This window comes from Anomaloglossus baeobatrachus, chromosome 6 (assembly GCF_048569485.1).
Source record: "Anomaloglossus baeobatrachus isolate aAnoBae1 chromosome 6, aAnoBae1.hap1, whole genome shotgun sequence".
NCBI lineage: Eukaryota > Metazoa > Chordata > Amphibia > Anura > Aromobatidae > Anomaloglossus > Anomaloglossus baeobatrachus.
In genome coordinates, this window is record NC_134358.1 from 489,558,922 (window position 1) to 489,583,069 (window position 24,148).

Consider the following 24,148-nt stretch of genomic DNA (forward strand, 5'->3'; position numbering starts at 1 on the left):
CCTGATCTCCTAAGCACTGTAAGCAGGGGGCCCGGTGCTGGCGGTGACACTGTGGGCGGGGAGAGTACGGGGTGTGGGGAATGTGTGGGAAGGTGCAGGGAAGGGGGGCGGGGACTCACGCACTGTACCCCCCAGCAGGGCGGCAACAAGCTGTTCCAGATTTGCATGTCAATATGGCCCTGCCCATGTTGACATGAAATGACCAGAAGCAGCAAAATCGCGGCAGGAGCAGTCACATGACCACTCTGAGCTGGGGGAGAGGGGCTGACAGCAGGGCAGGTAAGTGCTCACTATCTACTTACCTGCCCCAATGTAGCCCAATATGGTAATAATAAAAAAGTCAAAATAAGCCGGATAACCCCTTTAACCCCTTATATTACCCTGATTGTGACCAGGGCATTCGGGATGAGCTGCGTAAAGCGCCGGGATTGTAGCATCTAATAGATGCGACAATTCTGAGCTGCTATTTTTAGGTTAGGGTGCAATAACTATGGGCTTCCCCTGCCTGAGAATACCAGCCCCCAGCTGTTGGCTTTATCACGCTGCTTTTTAGAATTATTTATCTAAATAAAAAAAAAAAAACCCCACATAGGGTCCCTCTTATTTTGATACACAGCCAAAATCTAGACACACGGCTGGAGGCTGCGGCCTATAGCCATATGCTTTATTTGTGCTGGGTATCCCAATATGGGGGATCTTAAGTCAATTTACACGCGGTCTGACTGCAACCAATCACAGATGCCGGGACTGCGGTTGTTGGGGGAAGCAGTGAATGTGTATGAGGGTTATTAAGCAGACCCGAAAGTAGTGTTACAGCCGTGCGAGAGACTGGGTAAGGATTACGGTCCTGTTCTAATCCCCCTAGCCCTTTCTATCACTATTTTACAGCACAATGTTCGGGTCCCCATACACTTATATGGGGTTCGGCATCTGGCCAAATGTTCAGGTTCATGTCTGGCCCCGAACCAGATTTTTATAAATAAATAAAAAAAAAAAATCTGTACGGACCTGACAAACACAAACAACTGCAGGTTCGCCCATCTCTAGTGATAGATGATCAGTATATTTACAAAGATCACATAGATTAGTTCTTCCGTAAACTGTAAAATGGCGTTCACAGGTAATTGTGTGCTTTAAGAAGCAACAGACACTAGAAACAGAAAACCACATCCAAAGCTTGCAAGTTGATTTACGGAATGCAAATACAATATATCTTACCACAATTATATTGTGGCTTTCTTTTCCTGTTTGACAGGGCAAGGCTTGAATTTCATTTTAATTTTACAGCGGTAATATTTATTGGGGTTTTTTTCTTTGTACTTTTGAATGATTGCTACAAAGCACACTGAGGCGGCCATGACCCGTTTGTAGTGCTGTGTGAACAGCTGTACTACGTCACACATGCAGCAGGCATGTCTCACTGCAAAGGTCAGACCATATTGTGTAGTAGCTGTAAAATCATTGAGCCTAGGCGTACAATAAACCATGTTCACAGTTCTTTTATGGCATTCATTCAGCATACTTACTTATGCCAAGCATATCTATAAGTCCCAATGCACCTGGCATATGCCAAACATTCGCATTTTCCCTACACCAGGTCAGCATGTGTCAGCATTATCTTTGTATGGAATAACGTACTTGACGAGGATAAGGCTGGTTTCACACTACGTTTATTTAACATGCGTCAGGAACGTTTTTTTGCTGCAAAAGCGGATCCTGCTTTTACAGCAAAAAACGCATGCAAACGCATCTGTTATTTTGCAGGATCCTGTCACTGGATGTTTAGGGGCGGGCATTGGAGTCATGTGATCGGGAGTGAGGGGAACTAGACTGGGAGCCGGCTTCTGACAGCTGCAGACGCTGGTAACCAAGGTAAACATCGGGCTTGGATACCCGATATTTATCTTGGTTACGAGTGTCTGCAGCTGCTAGGAGCAGGGCTGTCTGCACACGTAACCAACGTAAACATCGGGTAACTAAGATAAGTGGTTACCCGATATTTACCTTGGTTACGAGTGTCCGCAGCTCTCAGATGGGAGAGAGAGGGAGGGGAGGAAGGGGGAAAGACAGAGATAGAGAGAGAGGGTGAGGGAGGGAGGAGGAGAGACAGATCACGCGAGACTGGTTCTGTGCATGCTCAGTAGAGCAAGCAGGATCCTGTCTATCAGCACGCCAGCGTTCACCTGCGTTTGCGTGCTGTTTATAGTCAGGATCCGGTGACATGCAGTATTTGGACGCAGCTCAAAAACGCTACAAGTAGCGTTTTTGAAAGATGTTAAAAAACTGCAAGTCGCTGGATCCTCACTATAACGCACGCAAACGCAGGTGAACGCATGTTAACGCGAGTCCATTGCAAATGCATTGAAGTGAAAACGCATTTGCACTGGATCCGTTTTTCCGCTAAAAAAACGTTATGGACGGATGTTAAATAAACGTAGTGTGAAACCAGCCTAATCCATGCAGAGGCATCCAGTAAAACAATGTGTACAATGCAGTACAGGTTTGTAATACTATGGGTTCCTTCCATCATCTGAGGCTTCTGTCGCGCCCCGGGGGCAGCCGAGCTGCTCGAATCCGGGCGGTCCGTGGTTTGAGGGGCCCGGACCCGGAGGCACCATTGAATAGTTTTAAATGAAAGATAAAAATAAAGTCCAACTATGCCACTCGCGGTTTGCGGCCAGGGATAGTAGGGCCGCCGCTGCAGGTTCCCACTGGGGGTGATGGATAGGGGCAGCGTGGATGGTGGAGCCCTCCGTGAGCAGGGCTTTTCCCCAGGGGTAGGTGAAGGGTTAACGTGGAGGCAATGAAGCAGTCCAGATAAAGAGGGCAGTTTGATGGTTTTTACTCACTGGGTTCACGCCCTGGGGACGTACTGGATCCAAGGTGCGCCCATGTCCCTGATGGCTGTGCCTGCCGACCTGGTGCCACTCTCCACTTTTGCACTCTGGTGTATGTGGGTCCTCCCTGGCGTGGAGCACCTGGAGGTCGTCCTGGTGTCTGGGTCCTGCCGCAGGCAGCTTGGAGTATTTAAGGGAATATGTCCCGGTCCCATCTTTGCTGCTGATGCCTCGGACGTTAGTGGTGGCAAATGAGTCCTGAAAACCCACCCTCCTGACAGATTTAACAGATGACTTGAAGTCCTGGTCAGTTCTGGGATCTGCAACCCATGCATGCAAAATACTGTGAGCCCTGGATGTCCACCCCACAGGATCCCTCTGTCCTTGGAGCTTGCTCTCTCGCTCTGCAGCTACTTTCCTCCTCTGAATGGCTGATCTTTCTCCTCAGGTCTTTGCAGTATCTTTACTACCACTCCGCCGACTTTCTTACTCCTCACTTTTCTTTCTGGTTTCTTCCACTTTCTCTGTGTCTCAAGAGCCTCTGGTCTGTCTTGACACCTTTCTTACAACTCCTCTCCTCACAACCTACTACTTCCTCCTCCTATCGCCTCTGACTGCCCCTCTGCCTACCCACACTCCCCAGGTCACTTTCTCCTCCCTCAGGTCTGGTCTCTTCCTCACAGTTGGCTGCCTGTTATCTAACAGTGCCCAGCCCTGTCATATGGCTAGGTGAGGCTCCCAGGCGGGTACAGCGAGTGTAGATGTCCTGGTGTGCTAGTGAGTGTGTAGTGGCTGGCACAGTTATGTTGGACCTGGGCTGTTACCTTATTTTTGTGACACCTGGTTACCGCAGGGGTGTCACACTTCCATTGGAGGTATTTGGTGAGAAATTCTCCAAAGGTATAAATATAATGAAAGGCAATAACACAGAGCCTAAAAGGTAAAAAAAAAAAAAAAAAAAAAAAAAAAGCAGTCCACTTATTTAGTGGGGAAAATGTTATCTTCTTGGGTCCTACGATAATATATTTTACTCTATAGACAGTACATATATCTGTATGGACTCTCTGGTGCCCTTCTCTACAGAACGCTCTGCTCCTATGTATTTATACACTGCTATTTTTCCTTTAGCTGTGTCTTAGTTGGACATGGAGAAGCATATACACACAACACAATAGATGACCAATCTTTACAAGAACCATTTGTCCAAAAATCTTTTATAAAAAGAACTATTGCCTGGCTATCAGCCACAAATTGTGAACATGTCTTACTTCTTTCCAGAAAATAGTGCGATGTCTACTGTCAGCTAAAACATTTGTTCGTGGTTAAATTTCACTCAATGGATGTTAATAAAGGTTGAAATTGTCTATAGCCATAAACTGGTAAAGTATATGGAGCAAGTCCAGAGAAGAGCAACCAAGATGGTAGAAGGTCTGCAAACCATGTCATATGAAGAACGGCTAAAAGAACTAGGGATGTTTAGTTTGAAAAAGAGAAGGCTGAGAGGAGACTTACTAGCGGTCTACAAATATCTGAAAGTCACAGTGCAGAGGGAACTACCTTATTCTCATTAGCACAAAGAAGTACAAGAAGCAATGGGATGAAGCTAAAAGGAAGGAGATTCAGGTTAGACATTGGGAAAAACTTTCTGACAGTGAGGGCAGTCAGAGAGTGGAACAGGCGACCACAAGAGGTGGTGAGCTCTCCATCAATGAAATCTTCAAGAGGAAACTGGATAAACATATCGCTGAGATGATTTAGGAAAGCCTGTACTCCCAGGGGGTTGGACCCCATGGCCCTTGAGGTCCCTTCCAACTCTACCATTCTATGATTCAATGATTCTATCTTGAAGTGTATGACCAGCTTTAGTTTTAAGGGTTTTAAAAAGGAGTCAGGCAAGAAAAAACAATGCCTTAGAATGATCGAGTAATAAACGGAGATTACAGAGTAGACAATCACTCACATTATGTGAATATGTAATTAGATGTAGGGTGTGGGCATATTCTTCTCTGACAGTAAAGTACAGGGAGAACAATAAATGACATATCTGGGATCGTAACCCAAGCCAAATTGGTCAAAGAAAACTGAAATACATTTTGCTTTAAATGTCTTATAGGGTTAGTCCACTATTGTACAACCCCTTATTAATGGTTCCATGAAGGGAAAATTAAACAAAAAGCCCCAATTCTCATCTCTTGGACCATAGCCCATCTAAACTCAACACCATCATTCTCACAGCATCAACATCCAGTGGTGGTGTCAACCGAAGTGCTGCAGACTGGTTACAGCATTAGCATTTCATCACATTTACAGCTCACACAATAACCGTGATGCCAGGAGAGTAGTGGAGTCTGTCCTGGAAGGGAGTATTAAAATTAGGTCGTTAAGAAGTGTACATCATTTTCAGTTATTGGCTAGACATACAGAGGCACAGAGTTGGCGTCCTTAGAAGGAGATGACAGGGACACCATAAAGTGGAACACAATGACTACTGCATGTCTATATGTCTTTATTAAGGAGTCCTACAACTCAGTGTGCTGCCATGCAAGCACCATATTACTGAACAGTTTTTAAGCAAGTCTCTTTTACTCCTTTGTTGTTATACCTAAGGTTAATTCCCTCTTAAAAATTCTGTAGATTTATAATAAACTTGATACTTTAATTCCTCAGTATTTTCAAAATGTTGCTGTCAATTAATAGAACCTTTACTGTTTATACCCAGAGGCACAACTGCAGCATGCACTAAGGCTTCATTCACATCTGCGTTATTTTCATATTGGCTACAGTGATGTAAACTGCAAATGACAGATACCAAAGGCACCCAGTAGACCTCATTAATTAAAATGGGTTCCATCAGGTTTCAGTCACCGTGACTGCCATTTTTCCGGACAGAGCCACTTTTCAAAATCTTCCAAACATGTACCTCTGATGGAAGGCTTTGACAGTGTATACTGAGCTTTAAGCGGGCTTTACACACTGCGATCTCGCTAGCGAGATCGCAAGCGATCGTATCCGCCACCGTCGGTTGTGCGACACGGGCACATCACTGCCCGTTCCGCACAACCTCGCTTAACCCAGTCACACACATTTACCTGCCCTGTGACGTCGCTCTGGCCGGCAAACCGCCTCCTTTGTAAGGGAGGCGGTTTGTGCGGCGTCACTGCGACGTCACACGGCAGGTGTCCAATAGAAGCGGAGGCGCGGAGATGAGCGGGACGTAACATCCCGCCCACCTACTTCCTTCCTCATTGCCGGTGGATGCAGGTAAGGAGATGTTCGTCGCTCCTGCGGTGTCACACACAGCGATGTGTGCTGCCGCAGGAACGACGAACAACATCGCTAATTAGCAGAAAACGATTTTTTGTTTCAGGAAGACCTCTCCGCGGCAAACGATTTTGACCGCTTTTGCGATCGTTTAAGGTCGCTCATAAGTGTCACACACTGCGATATGGTTAATGACGCCGGATGTGCTTCACAAACTTCGTGACCCCGACGATAAATCATTAACGATATCGTAGCGTGTAAAGCCCGCTTTACACCTCCTTCACAGGTCAGTATTTTTGTATCCATGTGTGTTTGCCAAAGCAAAGATATACAGGCTGACAGCCTCATGCGGTATCTGTGTGGGCCGCTAATTCTATCTCATAATCCAGATTGTATCATATTATTAGCATACCATAAGGCCTCATGAAGTGACTATGTAGCACCCATGGGGCAAGGGGTAAAACTGTTGCTGGGCCTGGTGATGTCGGGTCTGGGGATGTCACGAGTGGCCCCACCCAGCTTCCTGGCCCGAGGTGTACAATAAGGAAGAGGGGGGGATGATAATGGAGGTTTGTCTCGTGACGCCACCTGCGGTAAGTGGCCAGGCAATAGCCGCCGCTGCTGTCGCTGTCCTCCAGGGCGGATGGTTATAGCTGGTAAGCTGTTTCTGCTCCCCACAGGTGGAGCGGGCCCCAGAGAGGATGACGAGGGTTGTAGTGATGGCAGGCGCCAGCAAGGACAGGCAGACACAGTCTCTGCGGGTTTAAGGTTTCTTTTACTCACAGTCCCGGTTTACCCGGGAGATGCCGGTCACCGCTGTGATGGGCCCCAGTCGATCCTGAGCAATTTGAGGTCACCACCGGTGTTCCCACTGTGAGTCCTTTCTGGTTGGGGTCCCTCCAATCCCGGTGTATGTGGAATATGGAAAGGGCTGTAGGTGTTTCCTGCACTCTCCGCAGACCCTGGAATCCAGTGTAGCTGTAAGAACTCAGGCCGAGCAGCCTGCTCCAAACCGCGTGTCCTATGGCGCTCCCAGAAGTGTGAAGGTAGAGAGAATGTGCCTGGACCGAAGTCCCGACTATGCTCCTCACCCCAAGCTGTGCCCGGGGCTCACTATGTGTGGGGATGCTCCTTCCCTTTTCCCTAAGTGGAGTCTGCCCCCCAGGTGGTTGTCCTAGTGACTGGGAAAGTCCCATGCTTCGTGATGGCCACCCCCCTATCTACCCCAGGCCATCCCCCGGTGGGAAAGCACCTAACTGTGTTTTGTGTGTGAATGTGAGAAACACCAGCAATTAACCTCTCCTTACCCGGGATGAGTACTACATCTTAAGGGAGATGCAGTACCCTGTGGCAACTGAAGACTCAGGGGCACCACAACTACAACATGACATATACACTCAGAGTACAGAATTTATTCTTTGCTGAGTGTAGGGATCATTCTTGTGCACGAAGTTGATTTACTTGACTTAATGGGATCCTGGCATCAGATTCAGATTCATACAGCCCAAACCACGAACAGCATGAATCAGACACTTGCTTCTTGAAATGCTGCTTTTTAATGGAAATGTAGCTTGAAAAGCCGGCTGGAGAGTATGAGTCTCGGCTCGTCTGGTGCGGTCATTGGCGGTTTCTTCCTTCGCTAATCAAGTTGACTGACAGCACTCTCTTTAGGTGTGCAGATAGAGAGCATCCTGTCATTCAAAGGGATAGGGGTGAAAAGAAGGATCGGCCTTTGACTAGTTAGCCGAGACATGCAGTCCATGGCTGGCTTTTCAAAGTACGGTATAATTACTATGAAAAGCAGCAACGTATGAAAGTAAAACATACCTGAGTGCAATCAGTAAGAATCTGATGGCAGTTTTCCTAAAAGTTTTGTTCTCTCTTACTGAGAGAGAAGGAAATATTGTACATTCTTGGCATACCTTAAATGCCGGCATATAGCACGATATACTGTATCACCAGTAGTAGATTCAGAGACTAAGCACAAAGCATCCATGGTCTGCTAGTCAGGATAAACACTGGAGTTTTTAATGTAGTGAAAAGACTGTATTAGGCTTCTTTTTTCTTTGCAATTTTTGTTGCTGAAAAAAGAAGCAGCATGTCAACTCTTTCTGCGTTTTTCCTGCTTTTTTCTCCAATTGACTTCAATGGAGTCAGTGAAAAACGCATGAAAAAAACGCATGTGCAATGCACATGTTGATTTTATTTGTGCTTTTTCACATCACTGGGGTCCCTGCAGCCATTTCCTCATTTCGTGGTCTTTACCGCGGGACCTTGCTGCAGAGAACTCCACTGATGTGACAAGGTGAATAGAGTTCATGTCGGCAGATCACTGGGGTTTCCTGCAGATCTGCTGCCATGAACTTGGTTCACCTTGTGACATCACCGTAATTTCCTGCACCTAGGCCTCATAGCCAGTGTCAGCAGATATTTTCTTATCTCGCGATCTTTACCGCGGGACCTTGCTGCAGGGAACTACGGTGACGTAGATGTCCTGGTCTGTGAGGTGATCCATACCTCAGTAACCCGGGGTTGTCATGGTGACGACCCAGGGTTACCATGGCAGCAATCGGGTCCTTGTGATTGCATTCCAAGGACCCGATCACCAGGGGAGAGGTAAGTGATTCCTCTCCCTCCATCCCGAATGCTGCGATCGCACTGATCGCAGCATTCAGGGAGTTAAACTGCCGGGAGCGGCACGGGCACCGCTACGAGCAGTGAAAGCCGGGTTCCAGCTGTAAGATAAGCCTGTGACTGTAATAGCTGCTTTCAGACACAGAAAATATGTTTTCCATTCATAAATACTAAGGCCTTGAAGTACATGGGAATCTGCTGGGCAATATTACTCATTGCATTCATTTATCACACCCTTACATGTCAGTGACAAGAGGGATAATCCGATTTTAGAAACAGGTGACAGCAAAATACTGCAGAGTCATATCCTTTCTAAAACACAATGCTGCCCAAAACTGAAATTGTCTCTCCAGTAAAGGAGACAAACTCTAGCACAGCGCCACCTATTGGAAGTAGCGATCCTAAAAGTCACAAGTGGATTTTCAACAATCCTTTGCAATATGACTCAGGATATATAAGCCAGATCAGAAGCCCAATTTGCAGACACGGTGTTTCGGGGTGCTTGCCCCTCGTCAGTGCAAAGTATGGGGGTGTCTGATCTGGCCCAAAACTGAGTGACAGTTCTCGAATATATGGAAGTAGAAGGTCATGCCGCCTAGCTGAGATCTGTAACACAATATGTTTTTGCTGGGTCATTAGAAATTGCTCCTTCTGAGAAGCTCCGAATGGTTCAGGACCAAAATTATCCAATAACTCTGTAAGACCTCATTCAGACATCCATGTTGCATGTATGTGTTCCATCTTGCCGCTGTTCATATGTCTATTTTTTCACGGATTGTGTCCGTTGAAAAATCACGGAAACACCTTTTTTTTCTAGTAGCTCGGATGAAAAGTAGCAATAAAAATCTATAGGTCCATTAAAAAGGTCTAAGAGGGAACCAGAAACTGTGACAAAATACACGTATCAAATCATAGACGTCATCTGCACTGTGCTCCGTATATAAGCGGTCATTCACTATTCACACTAATCCTTCATTACACATGACTGCAAGTTACACACTTAATTATGTGTTTCATATGCTTTTGGCAAGGGGGGGGGACTTTTGGGAGGTACCGATTCTCCTGGAGATGCAGATGGGTCATCTTTTAGCCCAGTTTTGTCCAAAGATTAAATTATGCAAATTGACTCTCCTTCAGAAGAACTGTTTGTTTAGTGCCACTGCCACGCTAAGGGCATGTTCACATAGCTTTTTGGATGTTTTTTGCTCCCTTTATCATCAATGCAGGATACTGTCAGAAAACCAGAAATTAACAAACTGCAGAAAAAAACTCCATTAAAAATATTACACGTAATGAATTCCTAACTCAATGTGTGACCCATTATAGAGCCCAAAAACATGACCAAAGGCACCAATCTGGAGAAGAGCCAAAAATAGAAAAGATTTATCTGAATGGCCGTCGTGTTACTCTACATTTCCTCTCCAATTTAAACAAAAATTAAAAAGCACAAGTGTGATTGCACCCACAGGAATCATCCAAAGGAAATCGGCTTTGATGGCCACTTTCCAGCGAAGCTGAACATCTGTATACATGCATCATGCTGGCCACAAAAGTACGAAGAACTAATTTGTAAAATATCTATAAAAGTGATAAATTGCAGGGGCAAATGGACTACATCATTGATAAAGTGGGGTCTCATTTCAAGTAGCCCCTCTCATATTGGCCCATGGATTGTGGTGTGTCCAACTCTCAGGACCTGTAGGAAATCGCTGATTTTGCCTGTTTTTTTGTCACATTTAGTATTTTCCCTGCCTAATAAAGCTGTAGTTACCATAAAGTGACAGTCACGTCTACTACTCTAATATATGAGAATCCAGGCATCTCCCCAGACAGAGCCATAAACAGATGAATTTGCATGTAACTTCTGTGATGGGCATAAGCAGCTCCCAATCCTCTTTTTTGGAAAACAGATAGGCGGGCTTTGCACGTTGCGACATCGCAAGCCGATGTTGAGATGTCGCACGCGATAGTCCCCGCCCCCGTCGCAGGTACGATATCATGTGATAGCTGGCGTAGCGAAAATTATCGCTACGCCAGCTTCACATGCACTCACCTGTCCTGCGACCGTCACTCTGGCCGGCGACCCTCCTCCTTCCTAAGCGGGCGGGTCGTGCGGCATCATAGCGACGTCACACGGCAGGCGGCCAATAGCGGCGGAGGGGCGGAGATGAGCAGGATGTAAACATCCCGCCCACCTCCTTCCTTCCGCATATCCTACGGATGCCGCGGTGACGCCGGTAGATGTTCCTCGCTCCTGCGACTTCACACACAGCGATGTGTGCTGCCGCAGGAGCGAGGAACAACATCGGACCGTCGCATCAGCGTAATTATGGATTACGCCGACGCTGCACCGATGATACGATTACGACGATTTTGCGCTCGTTAATCGTATCATCTAGGATTTACACACTACGATGTCGCATGCGATGCCGGATGTGCGTCACTTTCAATTTGACCCCACCGACATCGCACCTGCGATGTCGTAGTGTGCAAAGCCCGCCATAGGCTTCATGAAATAGAAGACTCTCCCCATTTCCTCCTGCCACTCACCATAGACCGTTTTAACTGGAGCGGGGGTGTTTCTGTACTAGACCTTATGAACCTGTTATACCTGTGCCCCATTATTGTGTCAGCATTGTGCTTTACCAAAACAAGATAAAAATAAGCTTAAAAATTGGCTGTATTGCTGAAAAGAAGTCTCTGCGGCATTCTTTGACGGGCTCTTATTATCCACTACGCATTTCAATGTCATGTGTACAAAGCAGAAGAAAAAAGGAACAGCACAAAAACACTACAATCTGCCCTTTTGGTACTGTGGTGCCTTAAAAGACAGATGGAGATCTGACTTGGCAGTGGTGCTGCCCTCAGAGAGATCCAAGCTGTCATTCAATGTCCATGAACATAGGAGCTGATGAAGGCCGTTTTGCATTTTGTAGCGCTTCAAGAGGTCCGGTAATGAAGCACTACAAAGCCCAAAACATCTATTCTCCGCTCCATGCCCGCTCTTCCCTGAACACTCAACAAAAATTGATATCAAACAATAACGTAGAATTTTCTCCATGCATTGGTAAGTGTCCCTCTTCTTTCTTATGTTTATGGTTTCAATGTCATACTGATGGTTGTATTTTTACACTTGATAAAGATGCCAGTACGGTATTCAAACACATACTGGATAATAAAGACCCTTCAAAGAATGCCGCAGACAGAGACTTCTTTCCACAGCGCAGACAATCTTAAAAATGTTTTTATCCTGTTTTGGTCATTTTCATCTGGTGGATTTTTCACATGGATTTTGGCTATTTTTACCTCCAGGGTTCGCTCACATTGGCGTATATGTCGGACGAGTGCAATGCGAGAAAACAAGGCATTGCACTAGGACCAATGTTATTCAGTGAGGCAGTGCTTATCTGTGAGGGGTTTTTCTCAGTTTCCTTGCAGATTTGGTGCAGAAAATATAATCAATAATCTGCAGCATGTCAATTCCTTCACAGTTTTTGCCTGCATTTATCACCTATTGAAGTCAATTGAAAAACACATGTAAAAACACTTGCAAAAATGCGCATTTTTGTGCTGCATTTTTCCTGCCAAGAGATCAAGTAATGGTGCAGAAATTTCTGCAACCAAATAGTCAACCTGTGCACATAGCCTTATAATGGTTGTGTCGCGCCCAGGGAAGGGGGTATTCGGTTCCGGGCAGTTGCAAATGGGAATGTCACTCTGGTGGCCGTTGCCCGCTCCCGTGCCCTGGGGCTTCTCTTGTAAAAGGCGGTACTTACAGTAGGGATGAAAGTTAGTGTCCGTGACTCCACCTGCGAATTGCGGTTAAAGGTGTAGAACCGCCACTGCTGAATGTGGGTACTTCCAGAGCTGGTGGTGGTATCAGCAATCATCTTAGGCCGTCCGCAGGTAGGGCCATGCCTGGCAGTTGTGAGGGGCAATAACGGAGACCACACCAGGTTGTCTTGAACAGTCTGTACTCACTCAGACCCATGGATGACTGGTTCAGGTCCCTTGGAGTATCAGTGCCAATGTAGTGAGCCAGGTTGCTCTGTCCCCGGCACGCTCTGTTGGTTGGGTCCCCATAGCGTGGAGCGTTTGGGGCCCGACTGTCCCTTTTGGGGTACAGTCTCCGTCTCCGTACGGCGGGCAGTGCGGACCCTGTGGGGAGGTAAGTGTCCGAACCCCAACCTTAGTTTACTGCTGATGCCCATGGATTATTTGGTTTGGTGAAGTCCATGAAGGTGTCTACACCGTGCAGGTGATTATCAAGCTATGTAGAATTGGCGCCTGATCTAGGGCCTGTTCTCCGGACCCAGCAGTATCTATCCGTACCTGCCCTGGCGACCTCTCTCCCGTCCCGCCAGGTCACTGTTGCACACACCCAGCTCAGACACGTCCGCACACCTCACTGTGTGCCACTGTTCTGTTTGTCCCCTACCACCAGGCTGGCTAATCCCCGGACTCTTCTAGGCGACCATCCCCTTACTTGGTTAACCCTGTATTCCCGGTGTGGAGTGGAGAACTAAGGTTTTGGTTATGCTTTGGTGGTATGGGCACTGGTACTCCAGGTCCCAGGGGGTAGTAGGTCCTGCACCCCCAAGAGTATGCAGTTCCTTGTAGTGCCCTGAGTGGCTCAGGGGTGCTACAGTTGTGTTGTCTTACAAACACCCCAAGTGAGCAAAACTATAAAAAGGTATAAAAACAGTTTGGGCAAAAGGATGTGACCAGATTAAATAGAAAGAGTAACTTAGGTAATGTTACCAAATAAAGATCTTTAATATCAAGTAAGTGCAGGAAACAATAACAGCAGACTGAACAATAGCAACAACAAACCGCAGTTACCAAAGAGCTGCCAAGGTTTTCACACACCGAAACTCTGGAGACTACAAGGTCTGCGGCTGCAATGCAATGCTCTGGCCATAAACTGCAGATATTCTGTATGGTGATGTGATAACTATACAGGTGCCTCAAGTAGCTTTCACTGAAAGGGAATCTGTCACTAGGTTTGTGCTGCCCCCTCTGAGAGCAGCATAATGTAGGGGCAGAGATCCTGATTCCAGCAATCTGTCACTTACTGAGCTGTTTGCTGTAATTTTGATAAATTCCCTGTTTTATCTGCTGCAGATCTAGCAGTTCTTTGAATGCTGAGCACACCATTGATTAGCAACTTTGTCTGTACACTGTGCATAAGCAGTTATCTGCCAATCAGTGGTGGAGGCGGGGTTATACATAGCTCATGAATATGAAGGACTACATGGCAGAAGGTTTACTTGTCCTCTAAGTGATTAAAATAATGATTTCATCAAAACATCAGAAAGAATATCAGAATTTGATGCATCACTGGAATCAGTGTCTCTATATCTGCATTATGCTGCTCTTAGATTAAATGGTAAAACAGGGTGACAGGTTCCCTTTAAGTGACGCAAACTCACAGAAACATCTAGCATTACATATTTATATTCTGGATAGATACTCATAATACATTTTTAAGACTTGGATTGGGATTTTAGTTATATCGGTAGCCAAATACCATCATTTTACCCCCAGTTAGAACCATTCAGAAGCTGCAAGTTGCTCGCACTGTTGAGCATGAACCCATCATTCACCGAAGGGAGCCGGCTCTTTGTGCCAAATCAATCGTGAATGACCCATCACTGATAGCAGAGAATGAGCAAAACAGTCTCCACAATTTATGCCATTTTCCATAAATGCCTGTATTATTAACTAGAATGACACACATACTGCAGATCAGACTGCTGGCCATGAATAATGAACAGACAGTAATTTCCCATCTCTCATCCATAGAGCCCATTCAGTAAACAGAGATTATCTCTCAGATGACATGTAATGGGAGGGATAGGTATGTAGATGGGGGAGGCGCACCATAGACGAGGCTGGACAATGAAGAAACTATGTGCAAACAGAATAGTTCCTTCTTATTGCAGTATTGTACCATCTTGATTTGTCATTTTTCCTTCTCTGGTTTAGATCCAAGCATCAATCCTGTGACAGCCCATGTCTTTAAAACTGGCAGGTGTTTCTTCTGCTTGACTCGGCCAAAATTCGACCGCTTCCGCAGCCAATCAACAGCAGTGGCTGTTGATTGGCTGCAGCACTGACATAATGCTGCCGATGTTGATCCCAGTAACAAATCCCAAACGAATTCACTGCACTCGTTGTATGTGATGCAAAATGTGACAAATTTTTATTAAATAAGGAATTGCGACTATGCAATCAGACGTTTCGACCCGCCTGGGTCTTAGTCAGGAGTCTCTGTATAGTGGGTGTCTGGAGGATGAAAGATGAGGTGCACTGTAGCACTAATGCGAAGAAGAAGGTTTCTTGAGGATTGTACACAGGACTTGCAGGCGCAGCAGCGCTGTTGCTATTGACATAGTGTATCCTGACATATCCATGTCTATAGCAACAGCGCTGCTGCGCCTGCAAACTCTGTGTACAATCCTCAAGGCACCTTCTTCTATGCATTAGTGCTACAGTGCACCTCATCTTTCATCCTCCAGACACCCACTATACAGCGACTCCTGACTAAGACCCAGGCGGGTCGAAACGTCTGATTGCATAGTCGCAATTCCTTATTTAATAAAATTTGTCACATTTTGCATCACATACAACGAGTGCAGTGAATTAGTTTGGGATTTGATACTAGGCTTCTTGACCCAATTTTCACTTGAACCACCATAATCTTAAGTCTGAGTTAAGACCATCTTTCTTTCTACTTGATCCCAGCAACAGGCACACCACTGACTATAGAGGAGTGGTGCCTGTCTGGGAGGTCAGTATCATTTTTTTCCATACCTCCCTAACCTCATTTAAAAGGAGCCTAGCAGGACCCCGGTTACTGACATGTTAACAAGTTCTACATAGTGTATTCTATGTTTTTGGCTGTATCATTACTCAGATACTCATTTATTTCTTTGTATTGCGGTTGCCATACTTGTTTAAAATTCAATCAAATATGAGGGGTTTTTTTGCTTCTGTTTTTTTTTAAAAAAGGAACCTAGCAGGCCCCATAACTAGAGATGAGCGAACTTGAAGTTTGGTGTTCTGTACAAGGTCATACTTTCCCAAGAGTTTAGAGTTCAGATGCTTTATGAATGCGAGCATCACTGCGTTCGGGTACACTCAGTGCTCGGTCCAGTGCGAGCCACTTGCAGTGTTTGAACGGCTCGCAATGGGGGTATCAACAGCATGATCACATGTAGTGTGCACCAAACAAAAAAAAAATAAATAAAAAAAATGGAAAAAACCTTGCCCATCTTCTCTTGGAAGTGTTCCATATATGGCTGGTAGTATGTGGGTGGAGACCCGAACTGCAATCAGTGACTTCAAATGAAGTTTAGGTCAAGTCCGGGCCAAAAACCAAACTTTAAACTTTAAACATTCACCTAGTCCAGCAGATCTTCCATGGGTCCGCTCATCTCTACCCATGACTGTACAAAACTGTTGTTATTTTAAGTTTACATATTCCAAATCCTGTTTTCTAATGAAGTCTTCTGGGTGGCACAGCCATGCTATCACTTAAAATGATTCGTACTCGTTATGCTGTTAGCAAGTACTGTCTGCTACTCGCATATTTGCTACTCGCACGAAAAGTACGGCTTTCCGGTTACTCGCTACTTAGCGAGTATTTCCCATTGACTTACATTGCACCCGCTACTCGTAACGAATATGCGAGTAACGGACAGTAGTCGCTAACAGCATAACGAGTACCAATAGTCAACTACTCATTCAACACTAGCTAAAATTACATTTTAATCTGCAACATCACATAAGCCAATGAGCTAGGACTAGTCTCTTCTCTTCGGCTCCGATATAACTCCCTGTGCATGACTGACATCCTCGATGTGATCTGCCCAACCTTTAGGAGATTTTTATGAGCTCTATGAAGACAGGAATTGCATCACGGATGTTAGTTGCTCCCGGGCAGATGGGATTTAGAACTCCGGCCTCATTACCCAATGTTGCAGATTAAAATTTAATTTTTACACAATAGCAGTGTTAGGCCTAAGCCACACGGCGAGAAAATCGGTGCGAGTGGAGTGCGATAAAACATCGCATTCCCCTTGGACCAATTCTAGCCTGTGTGTCATTGCACATGAGCGATTATTTTCTCAGTCCTAATCGGACCGAGAAAACAAATCACAGCATGCTGCGATTGTAAGGCGAGTCCCTTTTCTCTCACTCCCATTCAAGTGAATGGGGCGAGAGAAAAATCGCACTGTACTCGCGGTACAGCAGAGTACCACGCGTGCAGAGCGAGAATCGCAATAGCCGGCTACAGAGGAGAGAGGGAGATAAATCCCTCCCTCCCCTCCGCAGCGCCAGCCCGCCCCCCGCAGCTGAGGTCCGCTCACAGGGTCAGACCTCAGACGCAGGCACACTCGCATGACACTCGGCTCCTGCTGTACTGCCAGAGCGAGCAGAGTCTCATGCGAGCATCGCAGTAGTGCCCCGTGTGGCCCCAGCCTTAAGCGGGCTTTACACGCTACAATATTGCTAGCAATTGCTAGCGATATCGTACGCAAAAGCACCCGCCCCCGTCGTGCATGCGATTTTTTGTGATTGCTGCCGCAGCGAACATTATCACTACGGCAGCGTCACACGCACTTACCTGGTCGGCGGCGTCGCTGTGAGTGCCGAACAGTCCCTCCCTCAAGGGGGAGGGACGTTCGGCATCACAGCGACGTCACTAAGCAGCCGGCCAATCAAAGCGGAGGGGCGGAGATGAGCGGGACGTAACATCCCGCAAACCTCCTTCCTTCCGCATTGTGGCCGGCGGCAGGTAAGGAGAGGTTCCTCGCTCCTGCAGTGTCACACACAGCGATGTGTGCTGCCGCAGGAGCGACGAATCACATCGATAATTAACCATTACCGATTTTTTGTTTCGGGACGACCTCTCCATGGTGAACGATTTTCACCATTTTTGAGGTCGATTAATGTCGCTGGTAAGTGTCACACGCTGCGATATCGTTAATGACGCCGGATGTGCGTCACTAACAACGTGACCCCGACGATAAAACATTAACGATATCGTAGCGTGTAAAGCCCCCTTTAGTGTGCCACTTAAACAAGTCCACTAAAATATAGAATTTGGCATATACAGTGGTACCTTGCTTAACGAGAACAATCCATTCTGGGACTGTGCTTGTTAATCAAGGTACTCATTCAGCAGAGCAAGATTTCCCAGAGGAAATCATTGCAATGCTGACGATCCGTTCCACAACTTCTAAAATGTCCCATCCTGGTCCCCTATTCTGTCATTCCACACATGCACAAACGCACACAAACGCACACACACATATTATATGCTCACCTTACCTTCTGTTCCATCGCCGGTCTGCTGGGACTTGCTGTTCTCTGGTACGGGGCCGGGCTGTGTAACGCATTACCATAACGACGAGGCAGGAACTTCCCATCCAGAGCGCTGACGTCAATGGCAGAGCCGCTTGCCTCTGATTGGCCAGCGCTCTGCCTTTTATTAGCGGTGACAGGAAGTTCCTCCCTCGTCGCTATGGATGTAGATACACAGCGTGGACTGGAGCGCAGCGGCGCACTACAGCACCCAGGAGGCCGGCGATAAAACGAAAGGTAAACATATTATGTTCTATTATATGCTCACCTTACCTTCCGTTCCATCGCAGGCCTCCTGGGTCTTGTAGTTCGCCGCGAGGACGTCGCAATGTACCCGGGAACTACAAGAACCATGAGCCCGGCGGTGGAACGGAAGGTAAGGTGAGCATAATACTGTATGTGTGTGCGTGCGTGTGTGTATGTTTGTGTGTGTTTGTGCGTACATGTGTGTGTTTGTGTGGACTGCAAGTGCGGGTCAGAGTGTGGTGGATGGACGAAACCGGAAGTGTGTGAGGTGAGGATTTCGCTCGTACAGCAAAGCTTTCTCGTAAAGCGGGTTACAAATTTACAGAAAGCTTTGCTTGTTAAGCGAAATTCTTGTTAAGAGGGTTACTCGTTAAGCGAGGTACCACTGTATACCACTATAAGTAGCTGCACAGTTCTTGGACCTGGTTGTTTACTTTAATAAGTTGTACCATAGTGGAAAATCCCTTTAATTCTTCTGTATTTCAAACAGAATTATGATGCATCTCTATTCTTCTTAGAGATTAGTCTGCTAGATATTGTAACCGATCCAATATTATTATCATATAAAGTTGTGAAACCTTTTATTTAGGCTGGGTATACACTTACACCCTAATATAACAGAGAATTCTGGGGTACAATGACCCAAATTCATTAATAGACGAGCGCCTCTTTATCAATTTGGCACGATACCACACCTATGCGCCTTTGCCGTAAAGTCACAACATTTCTGCGCAGTTTTCGAGACTCAATATTTCAAGCAGTTTTACGCCAGAATTCTAGACATAAACTGCTTGATGAATCAGTCACAGTGTGCAACATCTGTAAGGACATCGTATGTTCTCCTATAAGATGTATCCTACTCGAAGGCCATGTGCGCACTTTGCTTTTTTTCATGCGTTTCCACAGCGTTTTGAACTGCAGCGTTTTAATGCCAAAATGCCTGCGTTTTGATTTTCAAGCAAAGTCCATTGGAAATTGGGATTCCTTGTGCGCACAATGCTGTTAAAAACGCAGCGTTTCAGTTGCAGAAAATTTGTCAAAATCTCTGCGTCTAAAGAAGCAACATGTCAATTGTTTTTGCCATTTTGGCAGCGTTTTGCTAACATTTGAGTCAATGAGAAGTTTCAAAATGCATCCTAAATAAAAAATCCTAGCATTTAACCTGCTTTTTTGTTGCAGAAAACATGCTTTTTTGACAAAATAAACGCATGCGTTTTTGACTTTATAATAAGGGCATGATATTTGTTATCATTTTTTTCAGTTTTTTTCAGTGTTTGAATGTTTAAACTTTATTTAACAGTGTATTTCTATTCAAAACGCATCTGACTTTAAGCAATGAAAAAGCCTGTAAAACGCGGTAAAAACGCAAGCGTATTTTTAGCGTTTTTGTGGTCAAAACCAAAATTGCCAAAGACAATTTCTGCCAGAGGATGCGTTTAGAACTGCAACTAACTCAACGTAAAGTGCGCACATAGCCTAAAACATACTGAAAGGTGAATTGGCTTTTTAAAGAAAAGAAAGCTATGGACCCCATAGGGGGGAGGGGCGATATGACCAAAGGGAAGGGAGGGAGTGAGGGGGTTAATAAAGTGAAATAAGGGGATTATGGGACACTGTAGGGGATTGGTGGAAAAGGGTCCCTATAGGGGAGGGGGAGGGGGGGGGGGGGGGGGGGGGGGAGTATATAAGCTATAGGGGAGGGGTCTTACCTTCTTTTGTGTTTCCGGACGGCGAAGGATTCCCGCCCACCCTCCCTTGTGTTTTGTGAGTGTTTTCCGGCTATGCCGTTTTAACAATAAATAAATAATTAAATAGATAAACTGGTTGAAGAAAGTTAAAAAAAAATAAAAAACGAAGACGAAGTTGATGGGGTCATATGTTCTGTCGCAGCAGCGGGGGTAGGTCTGGTCCAGAGGCGGTTGTAAGGGTTTGGTGGCTGGACCAAGAGGCACTGTCTTAGTATGGTGTCTCTGGGTTCCGGTAAATTGCAGGCACGGGGTTCTGCAAAGTTTGGGGGGTATTAATCCGTGGGGTGATTGATACCTCATCTCTGGGTCGGAGTGTTGCGGCCAGGGATATTGGTGTAGGAAAGGGTTTCTGGACCGGGCCTACATAAGGTTACTTGTACAGTGTATTATTTATGTGTTACCTATTATTATTTGTTTGGGGTCGCCCGTTGGACGGCGCCCCCTGGTGTTAGAATGTTAATAATAGGTAATAAAGGCTGCTGTGGCCAATTTGTTTAACCAAAGTCGCATGCAGTCGGTGTGTTATTTATTAGGTTAAGTTGGGGGGATATGGTAAACCATCACGACCGGAGAATCCTTCCTCAGTGGTCATGTGCCCTAGTGGGTTTATGAGATTGGTGGGAGGGTACATTGTGAAGAACGTGGGTAATATATTTCACTCTATCTTTCTGCATTGTAAAAGGGTGTGAGAGTCCATGTAAGGCCGGTGTCCCACTTGCGATTGCCTGACGTGTATCTCGCGTGAGTTTTGCGGTCCATCATCCGGTACGGACTCACACTCTGCTCACAGGAGCGTGTCGATTTCATGGGTCTCTATGCAGCTGACCCATTCCTGTGAGCAGAGTGTGAGTCCATGTTGTGTGATGCACCGTGAAACTCACGCGAGGCAGTCGCAAGTGGGACACTGGCCTAAATAACAGAGTTTAATAAAAACGTTTTGGTCTAGCGACCACATCAGTAGTCCATGGCTGCTGAGCCGCATACCTGGTCCTACCTGCAATAGGCAGCACCCACAACAGGAAAAGGTGCCTGAGATGCCGGCAGGTAGAGGGTAGTTTGCAGGGCACAGATCCGATAGCCATGGACCACCGTCGTGGCCACTGGCCACCCAGATCCTACAAGTCATTTTGTCAGGACACAATGATGACATTACTAGGTTAAATATACACGTGAAATGACCTAAGACCTTATATTCTGCAAGGTAGAGGCATTCCTAGAATCTGAAGAGCCGTCTGTCACCGCACAATTGACGTCTTACTGGAAACTCTTCTACCAATTAAACGATAATGAAGTGACAAAGACTCTTTGTAGCAGAGAAATACCAACTATTTAGCCCAAGGGGGTTGTGTTCACATATAAGCATGTACATGGGAAAAGTATTTTATATGTGTTAACTTAGGAACAAACAATCTTCCCTATGTGAAGATAAAAGCACCCAAAGGGGATCGTCTATAAACCAATAAACCATACTGTACGTATTACTAATGCAGGAAAGAATAAAGAGGGGCGACTACTGCTGACCTACTTATAAAAATATGCCAACCATGCTAGTATAGAAGAATTGGCCCCGGAGTTGAATCCCTGCCCAGTATTATCCGCCGCGGTGTAATCCGCACTATGTCACTAAGCAGAGCTCGGTGTGTCAGATGTAGCAGATTTACAAGATATCACAATGTACAGTCTGTGGTTTCCTTCAAATCTGTAGGGATATTTATACTATAATGCCGTCACTAACTTATCACCATACACAGATAATGCAGTCCTAAAGAGTTAAATGTCAATTACACCTTTGCTATATCTGTATGCCATATAATAACAAGGCATGGAGGCAACATCTGGGATTGATGTCTTACCTTGCAATGAGCCATTAGTCTCCATTCTTGTAGAGAAATGCTGCAGTCAGCAGGGTGCAGGCACTGTGGAGGGGTCCCAGGGAGGAGAGCTTCTCTAGGGCTGCAGCTCACAGGCCGGTGTCAGCTGAAGGCGGTGTTGGGGTGAGTGCGGTGTTCTGGTCATGGGTCACAGGGCTATCCTCGCTGAGTGTGACACATTGGGACCAGCAGTGAGCTTCACCCCAGTGATGTGAACACGCCCTGCCCGTCCAGCCTGCTGTGCACTCACAGAGCCTCACTGTTCACTGCTGTGTCTCAACATGTGAGATGTCAGGCTCCTGCTCATCTGCACACTCCTCCACTTCACTTTTTTCTGCAGGCCAATCTGAATTCCTTTTTGCTAATTCAGAAAACTGCATTACAATAATACATAGGCTTGTTTTTAATAGACAGGCTTGTTTTTGGCATTTGGATTTTTGCAAAAAATGGATCCCTTCCAGGACGGACACAAACTGCATCAGTCAGTTTTCCTTCAGTTAGGGATCGCTCACACTAGCGTATAAAATGAGTATAATGTGAGATAAAAATCCTTTTGCACTCGGACCAATGTTAGTCAATGAGGGAGAGCAGATCTGAGAGTCTCCGCAGCTCAAATTGAACTGATCAAAAACTGACAACATGCTGCAATTAAGGCTGCTGTACACGGTGAGACGTCGCTAGCGACCCGCCCCCGTCGTTGTGCGTAATGAGCAAATCGCTGTCCGTGGCGACCAATTTCGTTAGGACGCGTTAAATGGACTTACCTTCCTAACGACGTCGCTGTGGCCAGCGAACAACCTCTTTTTTAAGGGGGAGGTTCGTGCGGCGTCACAGCGATGTCACACAGCAGCCCACCAATAAAAGCGGAGGGGCGGAGAGCAGCTGCATTAACGACATACCCAACTCGTTGCCGAAGGACGCAGGTAAGCTGTTGTTCGTCGTTCCCGGGGTGTCACACGTAGCGATGTGTGCTGCCTCAGGAACGACGAACAACCTGCGTGCAGCACGAGCAATGACATTTGGAAAATGAATGACGTATCAACAATCAACGATGAGTGAGTATTTCTGATCGTTAGCGGTCGCTCGTAGGTGTCACACGCAACGACGTCGCTAACGATGCCGGATGTGCGTCACGAATTCTGTGACCCGACGACATATCATTAGATACGTCGTTGCATGTAAAGAGGCCTTAACACTTGTCTATTGGGCACGACTCGTCAATGCAAGTCAATGTGTGCAAAAAAATAGGTGACACACGCATGTCTGTGTGCCATCCGTGTGGTGTCCGTTTTTTTGCAGATACATTCCTATTCTGTTGCATATGACGCTGTAAATGATTCTAAGTTGCTGAGTAGAATAGTTCTTGAAAAAAACAACACATCATACGGATGCTAGGCAAGAAATAAAATAATAAAGAAATCGCACACTCGCATAGCACTTGCATGACATACAGAATTTCACTTGTCACACTTTTCTGGATGAGAATGGGTATTAATTTTTTTTATACCCCAGTGTGAGAGGACCCTAAAAGTGACGGTATTTGTAACTGAGCCTTGACCATAAGTGTGAACTTACCTTAATTCAGACGGAAGTAATGCCAGCTCCCTGCCAATATGCAAGTTTGGCTAGGTTAATTTTTATTATTTGCTCTACAGTGAGAAATGTCAGGGTTTCCATCAAAATCCCCCAAAAACTACATTCAGATAGAGCCGCCTCCCCCCAATGGATCTCTGTTTGAGTCACTTTGGACTCTATTTAGCCTAAATACCAACACTGTGAACGCCAAGGCCAATGCAAACATTGCATACATTACATTAATGTATTGCTATAGAATGTATTGAATACACAAAACAAATAAAGACATTTTGCACACAAATTGGTGAGCATGTGTTTGTGCAGAGAGCGGCCATCACACTAGTAACACCCCATTTATTTCAAATATTCTCTGGAGGCAGCATCTGCCCCATAGCCTGGAAGAGCTCAATGACATGAAGTGATAAAAGATGCTTTAGGCTATTTTCACATTTGCGTTCAGCGCTATCCGCCGCTATGGAGAATAGCGCAGTCCGTTAACGCACTGCGCTAGTCTCCATAGACTTGTATTGATGACGCACTGTAACGCAAGTGTCTGCATTTTATCCGCTGGACGACGCTGCGTTGTTATTTTGCCGCAGCGTCG

The 24,148-nt window shown here is 46.0% G+C and overlaps 1 protein-coding gene across 1 annotated transcript in view; it reads right to left on the minus strand.

Annotated features, from left to right (window-relative positions):
* The window catches only part of PLCD1 (phospholipase C delta 1), a 170,587-nt gene extending 148,362 nt beyond the window's left edge, over positions 1-22,225 (minus strand). The window contains exon 1 of the mRNA XM_075315396.1: positions 21,952-22,225. Coding sequence (XP_075171511.1) covers positions 21,952-21,976 — 25 coding nt within the window. The 5' untranslated portion in view covers positions 21,977-22,225. The remainder of the gene's footprint in view (positions 1-21,951) is intronic.
* Positions 22,226-24,148: the final 1,923 nt, after the last annotated feature.